The sequence below is a fragment of the Dysidea avara genome, chromosome 11 (genome assembly GCF_963678975.1).
Source record: "Dysidea avara chromosome 11, odDysAvar1.4, whole genome shotgun sequence".
Lineage (NCBI taxonomy): Eukaryota > Metazoa > Porifera > Demospongiae > Dictyoceratida > Dysideidae > Dysidea > Dysidea avara.
In genome coordinates, this window is record NC_089282.1 from 9,953,174 (window position 1) to 9,969,981 (window position 16,808).

Genomic DNA, 16,808 nt, shown 5'->3' on the forward strand with positions numbered 1-16,808 from the left:
ATAAGTAACTGGGTGGTCATCAAACTAATTGGTCAGTACATGGTCGACTGCAATGATCTGCTCTGTTTTCACCAGGCTGATTTGAAACTCTTTGGCTGGAAATGAAATTTAAAAGTGGGATTGTGGTTGGGGGTAAATTGACTTTAACATATATTTAGTTAATTACTATCCACACAAAAACAACCAAGCTGGTAAAAAGTATTGGTGAAAAAAGAAATTAAAGGTGGTAGCCAAGAAATGATTCCAGTCTTATAGAAGTATAGTAACTGGTTTATGTTCATCTAAGCCTGAGCCCTCATTGTTCGTTAATAACTCTTGTTACATGGGACAGGTACCCAAACATTCATTAGTGCTGGGAAGCCCTTTAAATTCCTGAACTGTTTATCAAAAAGCACTTTGATATGGGCAAGAACAAGTGAGTTACGAGGCTTTAAAAACATTGCATGCATTTAGTGTAGGCAATTCAGGGATTTAGTCACGCAAACATGTTTACAATGAAACATACAAAACCATTGGGAGTGAAATCTTTGACATTACTGTAATTGGTAGTAATTAGTGGGGCTCAGGTAAATGCGAACTGACTACAGAATAGATGATTTCAATTTCCAAAGTTATGATCAGTATCATTAACAGAAACTCTTTATTGCGTTTACCTTCCCTTGAGGTGTACATTACTTGTGGGTGGGTAAATTACTTGGGTACTATTAAACATTTGAAATTAATCAAGTATCGACTTGAAATAAAAACTACTTTTGCGCTTTTAGCAAATTACATGTAATTGATGCCTCAGGTAGTTAAAGACAGAAATACTATATGTAAAACGGCAATTAAGGTAACCAAGATCATCTACAATGGTAAAAATAAAAAAATGATATATTATCAAAGTGGGAAGTTTCATGATTTAGCTAATTTTGTGAGATGCACCACTACGTCTGAAAGTCAAGTGCTTCCTTCACATTACTTTAGTCATTTTGTCCAGTATTTTTACCATCTAGTAATCGGGGTGATGACAAGGGGTACTACATGGTCACCCCAGGAAAAAGACAAATAAATAAAAACTGTATTACATACGCACTACCGTTAAATCAAGACACACAGTAGTGTGTCGTGAAGCTCAAGAAGCCGGTGCGCAACACCCATGATTATATTGACAGGAAGAAAGAAAACGCAATTTTCGCACCTCCGTAGTTCTGTGCTGCCTTGATGAAACAAGACGATTTTGGCTGTGGACATGTCCTCCAACTTCAGCACTTCACATTCCAAATTAGAGCGAAATCGCTTCAAGCGTTCCCGAAATATGCGACTTCAAAAATTGGCTTAGTTTCTTTGTTGTTTTTTTCCTTCTTATCTTTCTTCCGCTTGTCGCACACTTACTAAACTGCTATAAAACACGAATGCCATATCCGATTTCCTTGAAATTTGGCACACAGAAGGGGGGTATAAAGGCGCATCTCGGTACCAACTTTGGCTGGAATACGATAAACAGGCAAAGGTTTATGAGCGATTATTCACGAAAAATAACACCAATATGTTGTCACGCCTACAGGGTAAATCGCGCATGGTAAGAAGCTGAAAATCGGTGGGTGAATAGGCTAACTATTGAACCTCAAACCTTTTGTGGTTTGAAACAAATCGAGCTAAAAACCAGGAAGATACAACAAAAAAAACCAACAGTGTGTAACAATTATGCAATCGAGATTAGCTAATAAAAAATGACTACTTGCCACGCCTACCAGACAAACCGCTTGGGTAATGCTTTGAAAATCATTGTACAGATGAAGTAATCATCTTAGAAAGACTCTTCAATGGTGTAGAAGAATCAGACTTAAAGCCACGGAGTTATAACACGAAATCCAACTTGGTGTAGCAAGTGCAAGATCGAGATACTCTAATAGAGCAGTCACCCTAAAGAGAATTCAAGAGATCAGCTAGAAACAAGTAACCTGTATAGAGATTAGCTACAAACAAGTTACCCTGTAGAGAGATCAGCTACAAACAATCCACCCTGTAGAAAGATCAGCTAGAAAAAGTTACCTTGTAGGGAGTTCAACTACAGAAAGAGATAGTTCAGCTAGAAGAAATCACCTTGTAGAGTTCAGCTACAAAGAAACCACCATGTAGAAAGTTCAGCTAAAAACAAATCGCCCTGTAGAGAAATCAGCTAGAAGAAGTTACCTTGTAGAGAGTTCAGCTACAAAGAAACCATCATGTAGAGAGTTCAGCTGCAAACAAATCACCTGTAGAGAAATCAGCTACAAACAATTCTCCCTGTAGAGAGATCAGCTAGAAGAAGTTTCCTCAGCTACAAACAAATCACCCTGCAGAAAGATCAGCTAGAAGAAGTAACCTTGTAGAGAGTTCAGTTACAAAGAAACCACTATGTAGAGAGATCAGCTACAAACTAGTGACCTTGTAGAAACATCAGCTAGTAGAAGTTACGTTGTAGAGAGTTCAGCTACAAACAATTCACCCTGTTCAGAGATCAGTTAGAAGAAGTTTTCTTGTAGAGGGTTCAGCTACAAACAAATCACCCTGTAGAAAGATCAGCTAGAAGAAGTTACCTTGTAGAGAGTTCAGTCACAAAGAAACCACCATGTAGAGAATTCAGCTACAAACTAGTGACCCTGTAGAGACATCAGCTAGAAGAAGTCACCTTGTAGAGAGTTCAGCTACAAAGAAACCACCATGTAGAGAGTTGGGCTACAAACAAATCACTTTGTAAAAAATTCAGCTACAAACTAATCACCTTGTAGAAAGATCAGCTAGAAGAAGTTATCTTGTAGAGAGTTCAGCTACAAAGAAACCATTCTGTAAAGAGCTCAGCTGCAAACACATCACCTGTACAGAATTCAGCTACAAACAAATCACCCTGTAGAGAGATCAGCTAGAAGAAGTTACCTTGTAGATCGTTCAGCTACAAACAATTCACCCTGTACAGAGCTCAGTTTGAAGAAGTTTCTTTGTAGAGAGTTCAGCTACAAGCAAATCACTCTGTAGAAAAATCAGCTAGAAGAAGTCACCTTGTAGAGAGTTCAGCTACAAAGAAACCACCATGTAGAGAGTTTAGCTGCAAACAAATCACCCTGTAGAAAATTCAGCCACAAACAAATTGCCCTGTAGAAAGATCAGTTAGAAGAAGTTACCTTGTAGAGAGTTCAGCTACTAAGAAACCTTTCTGTAAAGAACTCAGCTGCAAACAAATCACCTGTACATAGTTCAGCTACAAACAAATCACCCTGTAGAGAGATCAGATAGAAGTTACCTTGTAGATTGTTCAGCTACAAACAATTCAAAGAGCAGTTAGAAGAAGTCACCTTGTAGAGTGTTCAGTTACAAAAAAACCACCATGGAGAAGTCTGTAATAAACAAATGTATTATATTATAATTTGTACATTTACTGATAAAATCAGAAATATTTAAACTATTTAAATCTGCTTCATCTTTTCTTCTTCCTGTGGTAAAGAAAAAAAGATAGCTTTAAACCAAATTCATCTGAATTGTCGCTATTAAAATTTTTACCATTAACCTACCATCACAGCCATTTCTTGGCCGCCACCTTGGATTTCACATCTTTTTTCACCATAGCCTTTTTGAGGGCCACATTCTTTTTTTACAGCTTGGCTGTTTTGGATTAGATTCATATATCACTAAAGCTTTCTTAATCACAGACATACAAATGAATGTTCATCTGATAGTGTGCATTAACTGCCAATTAGATCTACAATCAGTATTCAGTTACAGTGTACAACTCAATTACAGTGCAAATAATATAGTATTCAACTTACTTTGGAATATTGCTTTTCTAATGTTGTTCTTGATTCGTAAAACTTTAATTCCTTTTTTTTCATTCTGAAACAAAAAAATAACCTGTATCATTTTACCACACAACAGCTACAAGCCAAATATTGGATACAAAAGGAGCAAAAACATGGTGTATGTATTGTACATTATGCAGTAAGACAAAGGCAAGTGTTGGGCTAAATTAACTCCACCGCATTAGCCATTATTGGGTTATGCTTGACTAAATGCAGTAGTTAGTCAGTTGGTCAGCCAACTGGTTCTACCTGGTACCACGACCAGAAGGTCCTCAACAACGACTGGCCGGAAAGAAGGTGCTCTCCAAACTTGACTTGAGGAGTGCCTACATACAGTATTGGCAGTTTCCAATGGAAGAACAATCCATTGAGATGACTGCCCAGGACCAAACTATGGTCTCTGGGAGTTCACCATTATGACATACAAGTTGACTAGGACCACACAGACATGTCAATGAGCTTTGGATCATGTCCTGAAAAGGTGTAAGCAGTATGCCGATGCCTAGGCTTTGAGTACTCTTCAGTGGGTGTGGCACCATCCCCAGAGAAAACCAAAGATTGGTCAACATCCTCTTGCAGCAAGGATGTATGATCCTTCCTTGGCCTAGTGAACTTCTTCAGGAGATTCATACCTCACTTTGCTGATGTAGCTCACCACAGACTATCCTAACAGGTAAGACCATTGATTTTGTGTGGGAATCTAAGCAACAGACTGCCTTTGTAGCCTTGAAGAAGTCCTTACTGACAACACCATTGCTAGACTATCCAAGGAAGGACAGCCAATTTGTACTAGCCACTGATGCTTCAGATATTGGCCTTGAAGCAGTCCTGTCCACAAAACAAGGCACTGTGCCAGCTGCACTCTCAGCAAAGCCGAGGGTGACTATTCCACAACAGAGAAAGAGTGCCTGGCCATAGTTTGGGCAGTTCACAAATTCCAACATTATCACATTGGAGTACATTCTTTACTGGAAACTGACCACAAACCGTTTGAATGGCTGAAATCCATAAAGGCAAGCAAATCACACTCTCAGCGTCTAGAACAATGATCACCAGAATTGCATGCCTTTTTAGACTTCTCCACAATACACAGACCTGAATTCACATGCAGACACATTGTTTACACATCCATACAAGTAATGACAGAAGTTCACTTGACCAGGCTGCCCTTGCCCAGGCCCAGAGATCTGTTCCAGTGTTGTCACAAAGTCACACAACTTGAGACCAACCAACAACCACATAAGACAGAACAATGGAACCCCTTCCCTGCTACCTTCAATTGTGGCACCAACTAGTCCTCACTGACTCAGTTCTTTATTTATCGCAATATTAAACATCCTTCATCTACAGAAGAGAAGCTACTCATTGTATAGCCCCTGCCTACTGTATCTCCTCAAGAAGTTCCTCCACATGGCTCATGGTACCTCTGGCCACCAAGGAACTGATAAGACCTTGTCAGACTTCACCTATTGGGTTGGAATGCCAGGACACCACTGCACCGGCTGTGTACTCTGTCACATGGCAAAGGCTCCAGCAAGCCACCAGCACCTCTACAACCAATAGTGACCAGTAGACAATGGAAATTAGTAGCATTGCATATCCTGATGGTCTCCATGTCAGCCACAGGAATATCTACAGTATCTGCTTGTGGAACAGGACTATTTCTTAAAGTGGCCCGCACTTCCTAATACACCATAGTAAGAGCACTTCAAGATCAAGTATTCACCAAAGTTGGACCTCCTTAAAGGCTTCACTCAGACAAGGGGAGAAATTCTGAAAGCCACATCCTATCAGAGTTATGCAAAGCATTTGGGGTGGAGAAATCCCACCCAACTCCTTACCACTCAATGGAATTAAGATGGACTAGTTGAGAGGATGAATCACTTGTTGCCAAACCTACTTAGAACTCTAATAGAAAGACCATCAAACTGGGAAGACCACCTGCAGTTACTTCTTTTTGCATACCAAACCTCCCAGCATTTAACAGCAAAATGTCACCATGTGAAGTGTTTTGGACAAACCCCTACCTTGCTTCAGTTGCCCTCAACCCCAACCTTAACACCCACAGACCCAGGCAATTACAGCAGTCAACTTCAACACAAACTTGTGGAGATGTGGGAGATAGTGGAAGCAAATATGACTAAATCTACTAAGACATTGAGGCTGGACGGTACCAAGTGAAACTTGTTGTGGGACAAAACAGTGATCTGAACTAGAAGAAAGCTGGACTCCTGGTGGACTAGCCCCTGGGAAGTTGTTAGTGTCAAAGGATCTCTTATACTGGAACTAAAGATGGGTTCGACAAAGTGTTTGGTGCATGTGAATAGAGTGAGGCTGGTGTTGAATAGTGATGCTGATGTGTCAAGCTCTTGTGGAAGTTGGTCATCACCTCTTTTCACACATTATGAAAGTGTAGCTGAAAATGGAACATCTGAAAGAAAAGAGCCAGTTCAGGAGACTGGAAATTCAATTAGAACACACCACATGATAACTAGAAGTGGACAAATTGTCAGACCTCCAGACTACTATTGAATTGCTGGAAACAATTGAACTGAACTTTCTTGCACACACAGTTGTTGTAAACACTACTACACTTGCACTTGCACAATTAATTTTATAATATGTATGTCTGGCACCATTCTTTCCTTTGATGCTTGAAGAATTATATTACAAAAAAAGTAACAAGCAAGTGTAAATAAAATTTTACATGATCATATAACTTAGTATTCAATGATAAGAACAAGTACAACAGTCAGTATCAGAGTACAGTCAATCATAAAAAGTACACTACAAGCACATGGCCATAATTAGTCCAGTCATTTTATGAAAAAAAGGGGTCAACCTTAAACTAATTGCAACACAAATGGTTTCAACAGTTTCTAGCACAGAAAAATGTGCTCTATAACATATCAAAAGTCCCGGAAAATCCCATAAGGGGAAAGTGACCTTTTGAATGACCTTTTTAGCTATTTTTAGCAAAAAAAAAATAGGATTCCTGCTTCTATATCAGCTGTACACTATCCAAACTATTTACATTTGGTATCAAATCATTGTTCTCACTATAAGGAACAAGATGATACTTGTTTGGTATCCATAGCTTAATTTTTTCTAAAGTTGTCATCATTTTACTGGACAAACCTGACATTATTTAGTACCGCCCACGAACTTAATTAAATTTTGGTTTAACCCATTTATTGCTTGTCTAATGGTAGTTTTCCCATGGAAAGGGACTTTTTTTATAACAGAGGGTCATAATGAAGACTAGAAGATGCATTTGTTACCATGGAAACCGAGAAATAGCATAGTTTTATATGCAATTGTAACTAGATCTGCAAAACTGGTCTTATCGCCCAAGACAGGAAGTTTGATTTTTTTCACACAAACACAAAGCTTTAAGAATGCACTATCGAATTTCACTGCCATAGTCGACCAGAGTAAAGTGGTCTGCTTTTGCTAGCTGCCTTTTTCAAGCAGTGGCGAGCCATACGAGTAGTCTGGGGCCTTGATGGAGCCCTGGCCAACCAGGAGATGGCTGTGTGTGGCTGTATAGCTCTGTGGTATTGGACAATGACCTGTGCTGTAAGTTTCCTTTCATTTTAGCCAGTTTTGAGCCCTAAAAGGCCCATAACTTGGCTTAATATAGTAATAGTAGTATAGTAATAGTAATATTTAAACAGGGAGTCCAAATATATCCCAACACATTCCTCTTTAATTTTAAAACAGTATCTTGCCTGCCTTCCAGGCCCGCCGCCTCCCACCCCTTTTGGAGCTTGTTTGATACAGGCAACCTAAGTTTAAAAAACTATCTAAAATGGTGGGAAACTTAGCTGTTGACTACTTCTTCAGTAGATGATCTGGAAGGTAATAAATTGCTGTAAAATGTGTGAAAATCCTGTGCACTGTTAAAACTGAGGTGGTCATAGCACACGTAACCAGCAGTACACCCATGGGGTACAGGCACACTTTTAAGATATAGTGTGTGAAGCACACAAGACAAGCAGTGTGACTGTATATTGGTGTACATGACAGATTTGTAAATGAAAAACTATTTTCTGCTATTATAGATGATTCTAGTATTAAAAGTTAGGTGTTCTTTGGCATCCTTTATCATTTAGAGGTAGCAGGATGTATAGAAAAGCATCAATTTTATTGAATTTATGTGCTATAAATAAACTCATTTTGTACTAAGCCATTACACAGACACATTACAATAAAACGTGTATTTGTGCATATGTGGTATGTTAATGTGTTGTAAATAGCATGCACTCCTGTGGTGTATGTGATGTGTATGTGGTATGCACAAATACACATTTTATTGTAGTGACAATTCAAGTCAATGAGCACAGCTGGCATGTTTGTATCAATAAAGTAACCAATTTACATTAACGAAGAGTAAATCTACTCTTGATTAACAATAACTCATAGAATTTCCATTAGATTAATCCAGTCAACAGTAGAGAGATGAAAAATTTGTATACTGATGATCAGTGGGGCCCATACATATTTTAAGGTAGCCTCAGTTGAGTGAAATTAAATCCACAATCAAACTCCAAGCTTGGTGATTGGGGCGAGCCTGAGCGAGCCCCACACTAGCGAGTCAACGGTGTAATGGACCCGTTTACAAAAAATTACGATAAGAAACAGAGTCAATGTGTAATGGACCCGTAATACGACAATAAATTACGATATAAAGCGAATACCTTACACTTGCTCCAGCGTAATGATTCATATCACGATAAATCAACGGCGTAGATTACTGCCTTCCCATATTTGGCGATGTGTAATGGACCACATCACGAGAATTACCGGCCTAGATTACTGCTTTCCCATATTTGGCGATGTGTAATGGACCATATAACGGGATTTACCGGCGTAGATTACTGCTTTCCCATATTTGGTGATGTGTAATGGACCATTTCACGGGATTTACCGGCCTAGATTACTGTTTTCCCATATTTGGCGATGTGTAATGGACCATATCACGGGATTTACCGGCCTAGATTACTGCTTTCCCATATTTGGCGATGTGTAATGGACCATATCACGGAATTTACCGGCGTAGATTACTGCCCTCGTTACTGCCCAGCCACGTGCAATGGATGCAGATGAACGCCTTCGACGCAGGAGAGAGCAGTACAGGCGCAGAAGAGATAGAGAAACCCCTGAAGATGAACTATTCATACAACTCGTAGGGTCTATAGTAGTTTGCACTGCCATCAATACTTCAAAGTCATCAGGCTCGCCCCACGATGCTGTTTGCATCTGTTTAGTATAAGTTTTGTTGTATACATTTTGAAACGATGTTTAAGTAGAGATTTGAAAGCAGTAAGTTGCTGACTAACTAATAGTGTTGTGTACTGTTTGTATATTGCTGACATTCCAGGAATGTTACACCAATTATGAAACTGCAGATGATGTAATATTTCACAATAATACTATGATGAGTAGTTGACTTTGATAATAAAGCTATCACATTCTACCCTTCCACTCCTGAATGCACAAGTACTTTTTTCTTCAGCTGTACATGTATGGTCACACTATTATTAGTGTGACTAATATGGTGTGCATACTACTCTTGTAAGGATGTGCCAGTTTGGACAACAATATCACACCTGTGTTAGTGTGTTGTGACCACTATTGTATTTACAGTGTATGCGTAGCTACCACCACTGGCAAGCCACAACCCTATGAATATTTAAAACTAATGTTTCTCGATACTTATAAATGGACGATAAGACCAGTTTTCCCAGAGACAGTCACAATTCAGTTGTTTCATGCTCTATTGTCATGAAGATGGATTTAATTCTTTACAATTCCAAACCTGACATTAAGTTAGGTACATATACAATGACATTGAAAATTGTATGGCCATGGTAGTGGAAAATCTATTTTCTTGTGTATATAAATGGTAAGTTTTGCTTTCATTTAGTGTTGGTATCTGTATCACTTCTTCATGGATTGGGGGTATCTGAGTTGGTGCAGCCTGTTCCCTTGCAGTAGTCACAAACAGATACAAGAATATCGGTGTCATCAACAACTAGCAGAGTGTCTGCTACTCTGGCTAATTCTACTGCTTTTTGTACATTCATCACACCAGCATCTCCTGAAGCATGGTACACTTTACAATTTCTTTCCAAGAAGCAGCTAAGCATATTAATGAACTGTTGCTTGTTGGTGCTGTTCGATAAAAAAGTTCCCTTCTTCATGTTCAACTTTGTATCTTTGGTGAATGACATAGCCACTCCAGAGCATCCTTTGACCCTCCTCAGATGCACCATATCTTTTGTTGATGACTTCTCATGCGTCATTCACCAAAGATACAAAGCTAAATATGAAGAAGGGAACTTTTTATCGAACAGCACCAACAAGCAGCAGTTCATTAATGTGCTTATTGGAAAGAAATTGCAAAGTAAGTATGTACATATAATCATGTACATATAATCAGTAAATTGCAAGCTCCAGATGAGCTGTTGAAAATGATTAGATGTAACTGCCACACTGACTACAGCAGCATGCACTTGCAAGAAATTCAATGTGAAATGCTCTTCAGTTTATGGCAACTGCAATGGAACAGGCTGCACCTACTCAGATATCTCAATCCATGAAGAAGATGATACAGACACCAACACTGAATGAAAGCGAAACTTATCATTTATATACACAAGAGAACAGATTTTCCACTACCATGGCCATGGTTGAAGTTATAATGAGTGTCATTGTGTATGTACCTAACTTAATTTGTACAATGTCAGGTTTGAATTATAAAGAATTAAATCTATCTTCATGACAATAGAGAATGAAAACAACCGAATTGGATATAAAGCTATGCTATTTCTTGGTTTCCATGGTAACATATGCACCTTCTAGTCTTCATTGTGACCCTCTGTTATAAAAAGTCCCTTGCCATGGGAAAACTACCATTAGACAAGCAATAAATGGGTTAAACCAAAATTTAATTAAGTGCGTGGGCGGTACTAAATAATGTCAGTTTTGTCCAGTAAAATGATGATAACTTTGGAACAAATTAAGCTATGGATACCAAACAAGTATCATCTTGTTCCTTATAGTGAGAACAATCATTTGATACCAAATGTAAATAGTTTGGATAGTGTACAGCTGAAATAAAAGCACAACTCCTAAATTTTTTTTGCTAAAAATGGCTAAAAAGGTCATGCAAAAGGTCACTTTCCCCTTATGGTATTTTCCGGGACTTTTGATATGTTATAGAGCACATTTTTCTGTGCTAGAAACTGTTGAAACCATTTGTGTTGCAATTAGTTTAAGGTCAAACCATAAAATGACTGGACTAAATGTGACGAATCACGAGATACATAATTATGCAATGCACAATTTTTCTAATCTACTACATAAGTACCTCCCCCTCACACTAAGGCAACTATTAAATACTGAAATGCAAAGAGGCTATATCGCTTCGTTATTAGCTATGTTCCACCTGTTATACAGCATTACGAATGAACCATACTACAAGAAGTGCCTCTGTAATCAAGCCAGTTCCTATGAAGATTACAATTAAGCGTGCACACTGATAATCAATAGTAAAGTAGCCATTCTTCTTTAAGAGTAAATAATATAACCAAGAGGTGGATTAGCCCATGATAAATGATTGAGTGAATAACACATATCAAACAGTTGGTAGTACTGTTTAGTAGAGTTCCCCCTCCTAAAGTGACAAGTGTTGTTAGACATTCCGTGTCTAAAAACCATCATAGCAATATCATACTGTATGTGATAAAAATCACCTTTACGGAACAACCTTATTCCATTCAAATACAGCATTAAAAATACAACACTTACAGACTGCTACAGACATGGGGCCAAGTACATGAGTACTTATACTTAAGTACAAGTTTGAAAGTACGTACTTGTACTTTTTCTTAAATATTTTCTTAATTATCCCAATGTACTCACTCAAGCATTTTGCTAAGTACTTATTTGTACTTGAGTACTTAAAGTACTTTCAAGTAATGCAAACTTTATAGTTTGTACACAGTGCACAGTTTGTACATAGTGAGTGCAAGAACATTAAAAAAAGAACAGTATGAGAAGCGCCTTTGCAATCAATCCAGCCTGAAGCCATGATGCATTACCATGAATTAACACCTACAAGTAGATCGTAGTAGAGAAAGAGACACAAAGTAAGTACACAATGCATGTATTGTAGCTACTGTGGTTGCAAAAAGCATGTCTCACGTTGAAATCAAGCCTGTAGCCTTAACCATAGGCTGACGGCAGTAGTCAGTCAGTTAGCCAGTCAAATAGTACAAAATTCAGTTACTGTATTTTCTAATTTCATAGAAGAGTTTGGGCATTTTTGGATTTGATTATGCCTAAGCTTATACTGCAATGCTCGTGTGAAGGAAAAGTAAGGTTGGTTTTTGGGTGAATAATTATTGAACAGACCTTCATGATCCCTACTATACAGTACTACCTGTACTATACGTTATCTCTTGCAATATTATAAAACACACAATGCACTTACAGCTGTACATAGTATTCAATGATTACCACAAGTATACAAAAATTTCAAAAATGCAACAATCACAACCACTACATACTTGGCTTCTGCTTCACTAAATCGCTGTCTAGCTTCACTGGATAATCTTTCTAAATCATGATAAGCCTTTTTGTTCTACAAAATAGAAGCAATTACAAGTGTATAAATGTACAGTTTGATAGTCGGTGCATTCTACATACACATATGTATCTTTGAGGTATGATATGATATTAATGTTAACAACATCATGGGTGAGGCAGAACGAGTTGAGCTGCATAGAATTGTATTGAAAATTAGCTATAGGTATGCTATGTTTTGTTTATTAAATGCTATCCCACTAGGGACCAGTGAGAAGGCTAAAGCCTGTGAATACAGGGAGTCAGAAATATGTAACTGAAACATGCAGAAAACAATCCCAGACCCAGTGGTGACTTAAACTCCTGCAACATGCAATCTAGGCATGCACCAGAGCAGCCACAACAGTTGGGATCTGTGATCTTCTCTGCATTCAACCTTTACTTAATCATTGACTTCTCACCAACAAGGGGTTTTTATTAAATGCCATCCCACTAGGAAACTGTGAGAAGGCTAAAGCCTGTGTTGTGTTTTGGTATTTCGTAGATGGAGAAGAATGAGCAGGTTTGAGCAAGATTGTAATAGTAATGAGCAAAATATGTAAGTAGCTATTTCTGACACACTTCATGTTTAACTAATCACAACAAATCCATATGTGTATGAAATTCTGTGATTTTAGCAATGACACTTGGTTGATTAAACCATGGAAACTGTGCAGTGTTGGTGGCACCGGTGTCATGATCTATTTGAGTACCATTACTACTGACTTTGAGCATCACTACTGCCTTGAGCGTAAATGGGGGTAAATTCTTCTTCACCGTTGTAAGAGAATTGATGTTGTTCTGTAGATATGGTAAGTGATCTCTCCTGTGCCTGTTGTGCTGTTGTTTCATAGCTCTTTTTAATTCCAATTGTTCTAGCGTTACTGTCTGTTGCGTTCCCTTTGCGTTACTGTCTGTTGCGTTCCCTTTGCGTTACTGTCTGTTGCGTTCCCTTTGCGTTACTGTCTGTTGTGTTCCTTTTATCTTGTCATTCTCAATTCTGCTTCTTCTGGTGTTTCTCTATCCATTTGCAATCTATAAAGTTCTTGCACACCTATGGAGAGATTTAACTCTATCATCTGTGTCATCTATTTGGACAATGCACGAAAAATAAAGGATATGAAATGATTTACGAGACTCTGGCAAGTGTCGTAAATTTTGTGACACTCTTAACCATACATAAGACCAAATATGGAAAGATTAGGAGACTTTGGCTAGTATCTGAAATCTGTGACACCGTCGAATATACATACGACCAAATCTACAAGACTCTGACTAGTACCCGAAATCTGTGATACTGTCTAACGTACGTACAACCAATTAAGGAATATTTTCAATTCTCGCTAGTATGGAGCTCACTCAGACTCACCCCAATTACATGCTCCTTTGCACAATTGCAGTAGCATGCTTTGTGTTTGGCTCAGATCACAAATTAATTGCATGCTATATGGGAAAATATGAATTATATGTACATAGCTAGTTAATAGTATAGCCATGACTGGATTAAATTTCCAATTCATTACACTATAGATGCAGGTGCAAGTAACCTCCCTTGTTTCTTTACTTTAATTCTATGGCCCCAGAGTTCAAAATATCCATTACTTGTTTGTTTTGTTTGTCGAGGTGTGTTGTTAGGGCACTGTATTTGTGTGTGTTAATATTATTATGAAAGGATGTGCACCGGATGAGCAGCGGGCGTTAACTAGCATAAGTGTGGCGTCGAGTCAGCTGTAACAAACTGGGGGCTTGTCCGGGAGACGGTGAAGACTAACTAGCCTAGAGACAAAGAGAGAAGGAAGACGACAGAAAACGATAAGAGAATATTTCGAACGCCCTTTATGGTGTACCTTTAGGATTTGAGTGGCAAGTCCGCCATTTTCTTTTTAACCACAAGATCAAAAATTCTTGGTACCGGGCAATAAATGGTACCTGGACAGGTACACCTATCGTAATCAGTTGTTTGTTTGTTGTTGTCGTTTTGTCTACTAGGATTAGAGGCGATCGCTACTTGTTGTCACCTACTACCCTTGTTTCGTCTACTGAGCTGTATCTATCTTGTTGCTACCGAGTGTTGTGAGTATATAAGTATTGTGAGTGCATACATAAAAACATTATAGAAGAATTTACCTTCGAATTGTTTTCCGACAAACTGTCATTGCTCACACTTGATTCCCTTAAGAAGGAAGATTTGTTAGGTGTAGCGCAACATTACAAACTATCAATGATTACTTCACAGAAGAAGGGAGACATCTAAAAGTTAATTAAAGAGTACTTGATTGACGAAGAATTGGCTCCCGAAGAAGAAGAGCTGCCCCTACCTTCAGCTGGTTTGCTAGAGCTAAAGCGCCTAGAGTTTCAGGAACGAGAGAAGGAGAGGGAAAGTCAATTAAAGATGAAAGAGCTGGAGATATGTGAGAAATAATCGTCTATTAGAAAAGACTAAGCAACCAGCAATCCCTGCAGAGCGTACAACTGCTACCTTAGATGTCAGCAAATACATCAGATTTGCGCCTCCCTTCCAGGAGAAGGAAGTGGATAAGTACTTTCTCCACTTTGAGAAAATTGCCACTAGTCTTGAGTTGGCTCCTGATGTAGGGATGCTACTGCTTCACAGTGTCCTAGTAGGAAAGCCCGTGACGTTTATTCTGCAATGTCAGTTCACAGTATGACCTGGCCAAGAAGGCTATTCTTAAGGCATACGAATTGGTACCCGAAGTCTATCGGCAAAATTTTAGAAATTATAAGAAGGTAGACAGGCAGACCTATACAGAGTTCGCTCGTGAGAAGGAAGCATTATTGGACAGATGGTGTGCTTCCAAAGAGGTAGCCAAGGACTTTGAGAAGCTTAGACAGCTTATCCTCGTGGAAGAATTTAAGGCTTGTGTACCTACCAATATTAAGACGTATAGCGATGAACAGAAAGCCACAACTTTATATCAAGCAGCAGTTCTCGCAGATGATTATTCATTAACACACAGGAATGCCTTCTTGCCAAGCGATGGTAACAATTCAGCTGGCAACAGGGATGACAAGTCTATGGCCCCACCTACTCCAAGAACATCCTCCGGCAAACATCGTACTCAACTTGACAATAGCAGACATGACGGTACTAAGAGGTCCCATTCGGTGATATGCAATTATTGTAAACGAAGAGGCCATGTCATGGCAAATGTTGGTCACTGCATCATAAGAAGAAACCTGGTGTACCTGTGCGTACAAGAAACCTGATGCAATTGTGGGTACAGTTATGGAACCGTTGAGAGTGTCTGGAACTATACTTGAGATTGAGGCATCAACTGTGCTTGATCGTCAATTATCAGATGTACCGTCAGACAGGAAGCTACAAGGAGCTGGTCCTGATAATATCTACCTCCCATTTGTGTCAGATGGCTCAATGTCTCTAACTGCCTAAGGTGTTACTGTACCGGTAAAGATACTCAGTGATACTGGGGCCAACCAATCCCTTTTGTTACAAGGCGTGCTACCTCTAACTGAACAGTTCTCTGCAGGAGCTAGCGTGTTGGTCCAAGGAGTTAAGATGGGTATGCTGAAGGTCCCCCTGCACAAGGTGTATCTCAGGTCTAACCTTGTATCTGGACTTGTCACAGTGGGTGTCAGGCCCTCACTGCCTGTCCAAGGCATAACTTTTATTTAGGGGAATGACTTGGATGGTGGAAGGATAGATCTACATCCTGAGTTGCAAGTTGTGGATGAGCCTGAACAGCCCAAGCCTCAGGGAATTACTGGAGAAGCAGCATGTGTCGCGACAAGATCAGATTCGTGCAAGGCTAGATGCATTGAAGAGATGAAGGCGTCCTATGTTTCCAACATCCAGGCTGATTCACTGGACATGGTCACCCCTGATGTACAATCTATGAAAGATGTAGAGCGAACCCCAGAAGTGGCTCAGAGCTCACCTTTGTCTAAAGAGCAGTTGATGGCTGACCATAAGGATAACTCTGAACTGCGCCGATTAGCTGAGGAGGTACTTTGTTCTGAAGAACAGTCGGATGTGAGTACGTGTTATTAGAAGGAGCATTAATGAGGAAGTGGTGATCATCAACAGCACCTGCAAATGAGGAATGGTAAGTGGTCCATCAGGTAGTGGTTACGAAAATGCACAGACTGCATCTTACTCATGCGTCAACAATGGCTGGTCACCTAGGAATCAATAAGACCTACCAGAAGGTTTTAAACCATTTTTATTGGCCAGGACTCAAGAAGGATGTCACCCAATTCTGTGAGTCGTGTCATGTGTGCCAAATGGTTGGTAAGCCTAACCAACCTATTCCCTTAGCACCACTACAGCCTATTCCAGTGTGTGGCGACCCTTTTAGTCATATACAAATTGATTGTGTTGGG

At 39.2% G+C, this 16,808-nt stretch overlaps 1 protein-coding gene across 4 annotated transcripts in view; it reads right to left on the bottom strand.

Annotated features, from left to right (window-relative positions):
• LOC136239421 (F-BAR and double SH3 domains protein 2-like) overlaps positions 1-16,808 on the bottom strand; it is a 155,669-nt gene that overhangs the window by 49,674 nt on the left and 89,187 nt on the right. For all 4 annotated transcript variants that reach the window (XM_066030151.1, XM_066030150.1, XM_066030152.1 and 1 more), the window contains 2 exons: positions 12,392-12,465; positions 3,786-3,849 (listed from right to left, as the gene is read on the bottom strand). In XM_066030151.1, the coding sequence (XP_065886223.1) occupies positions 3,786-3,849; positions 12,392-12,465 (138 nt within the window). The remainder of the gene's footprint in view (positions 1-3,785; positions 3,850-12,391; positions 12,466-16,808) is intronic.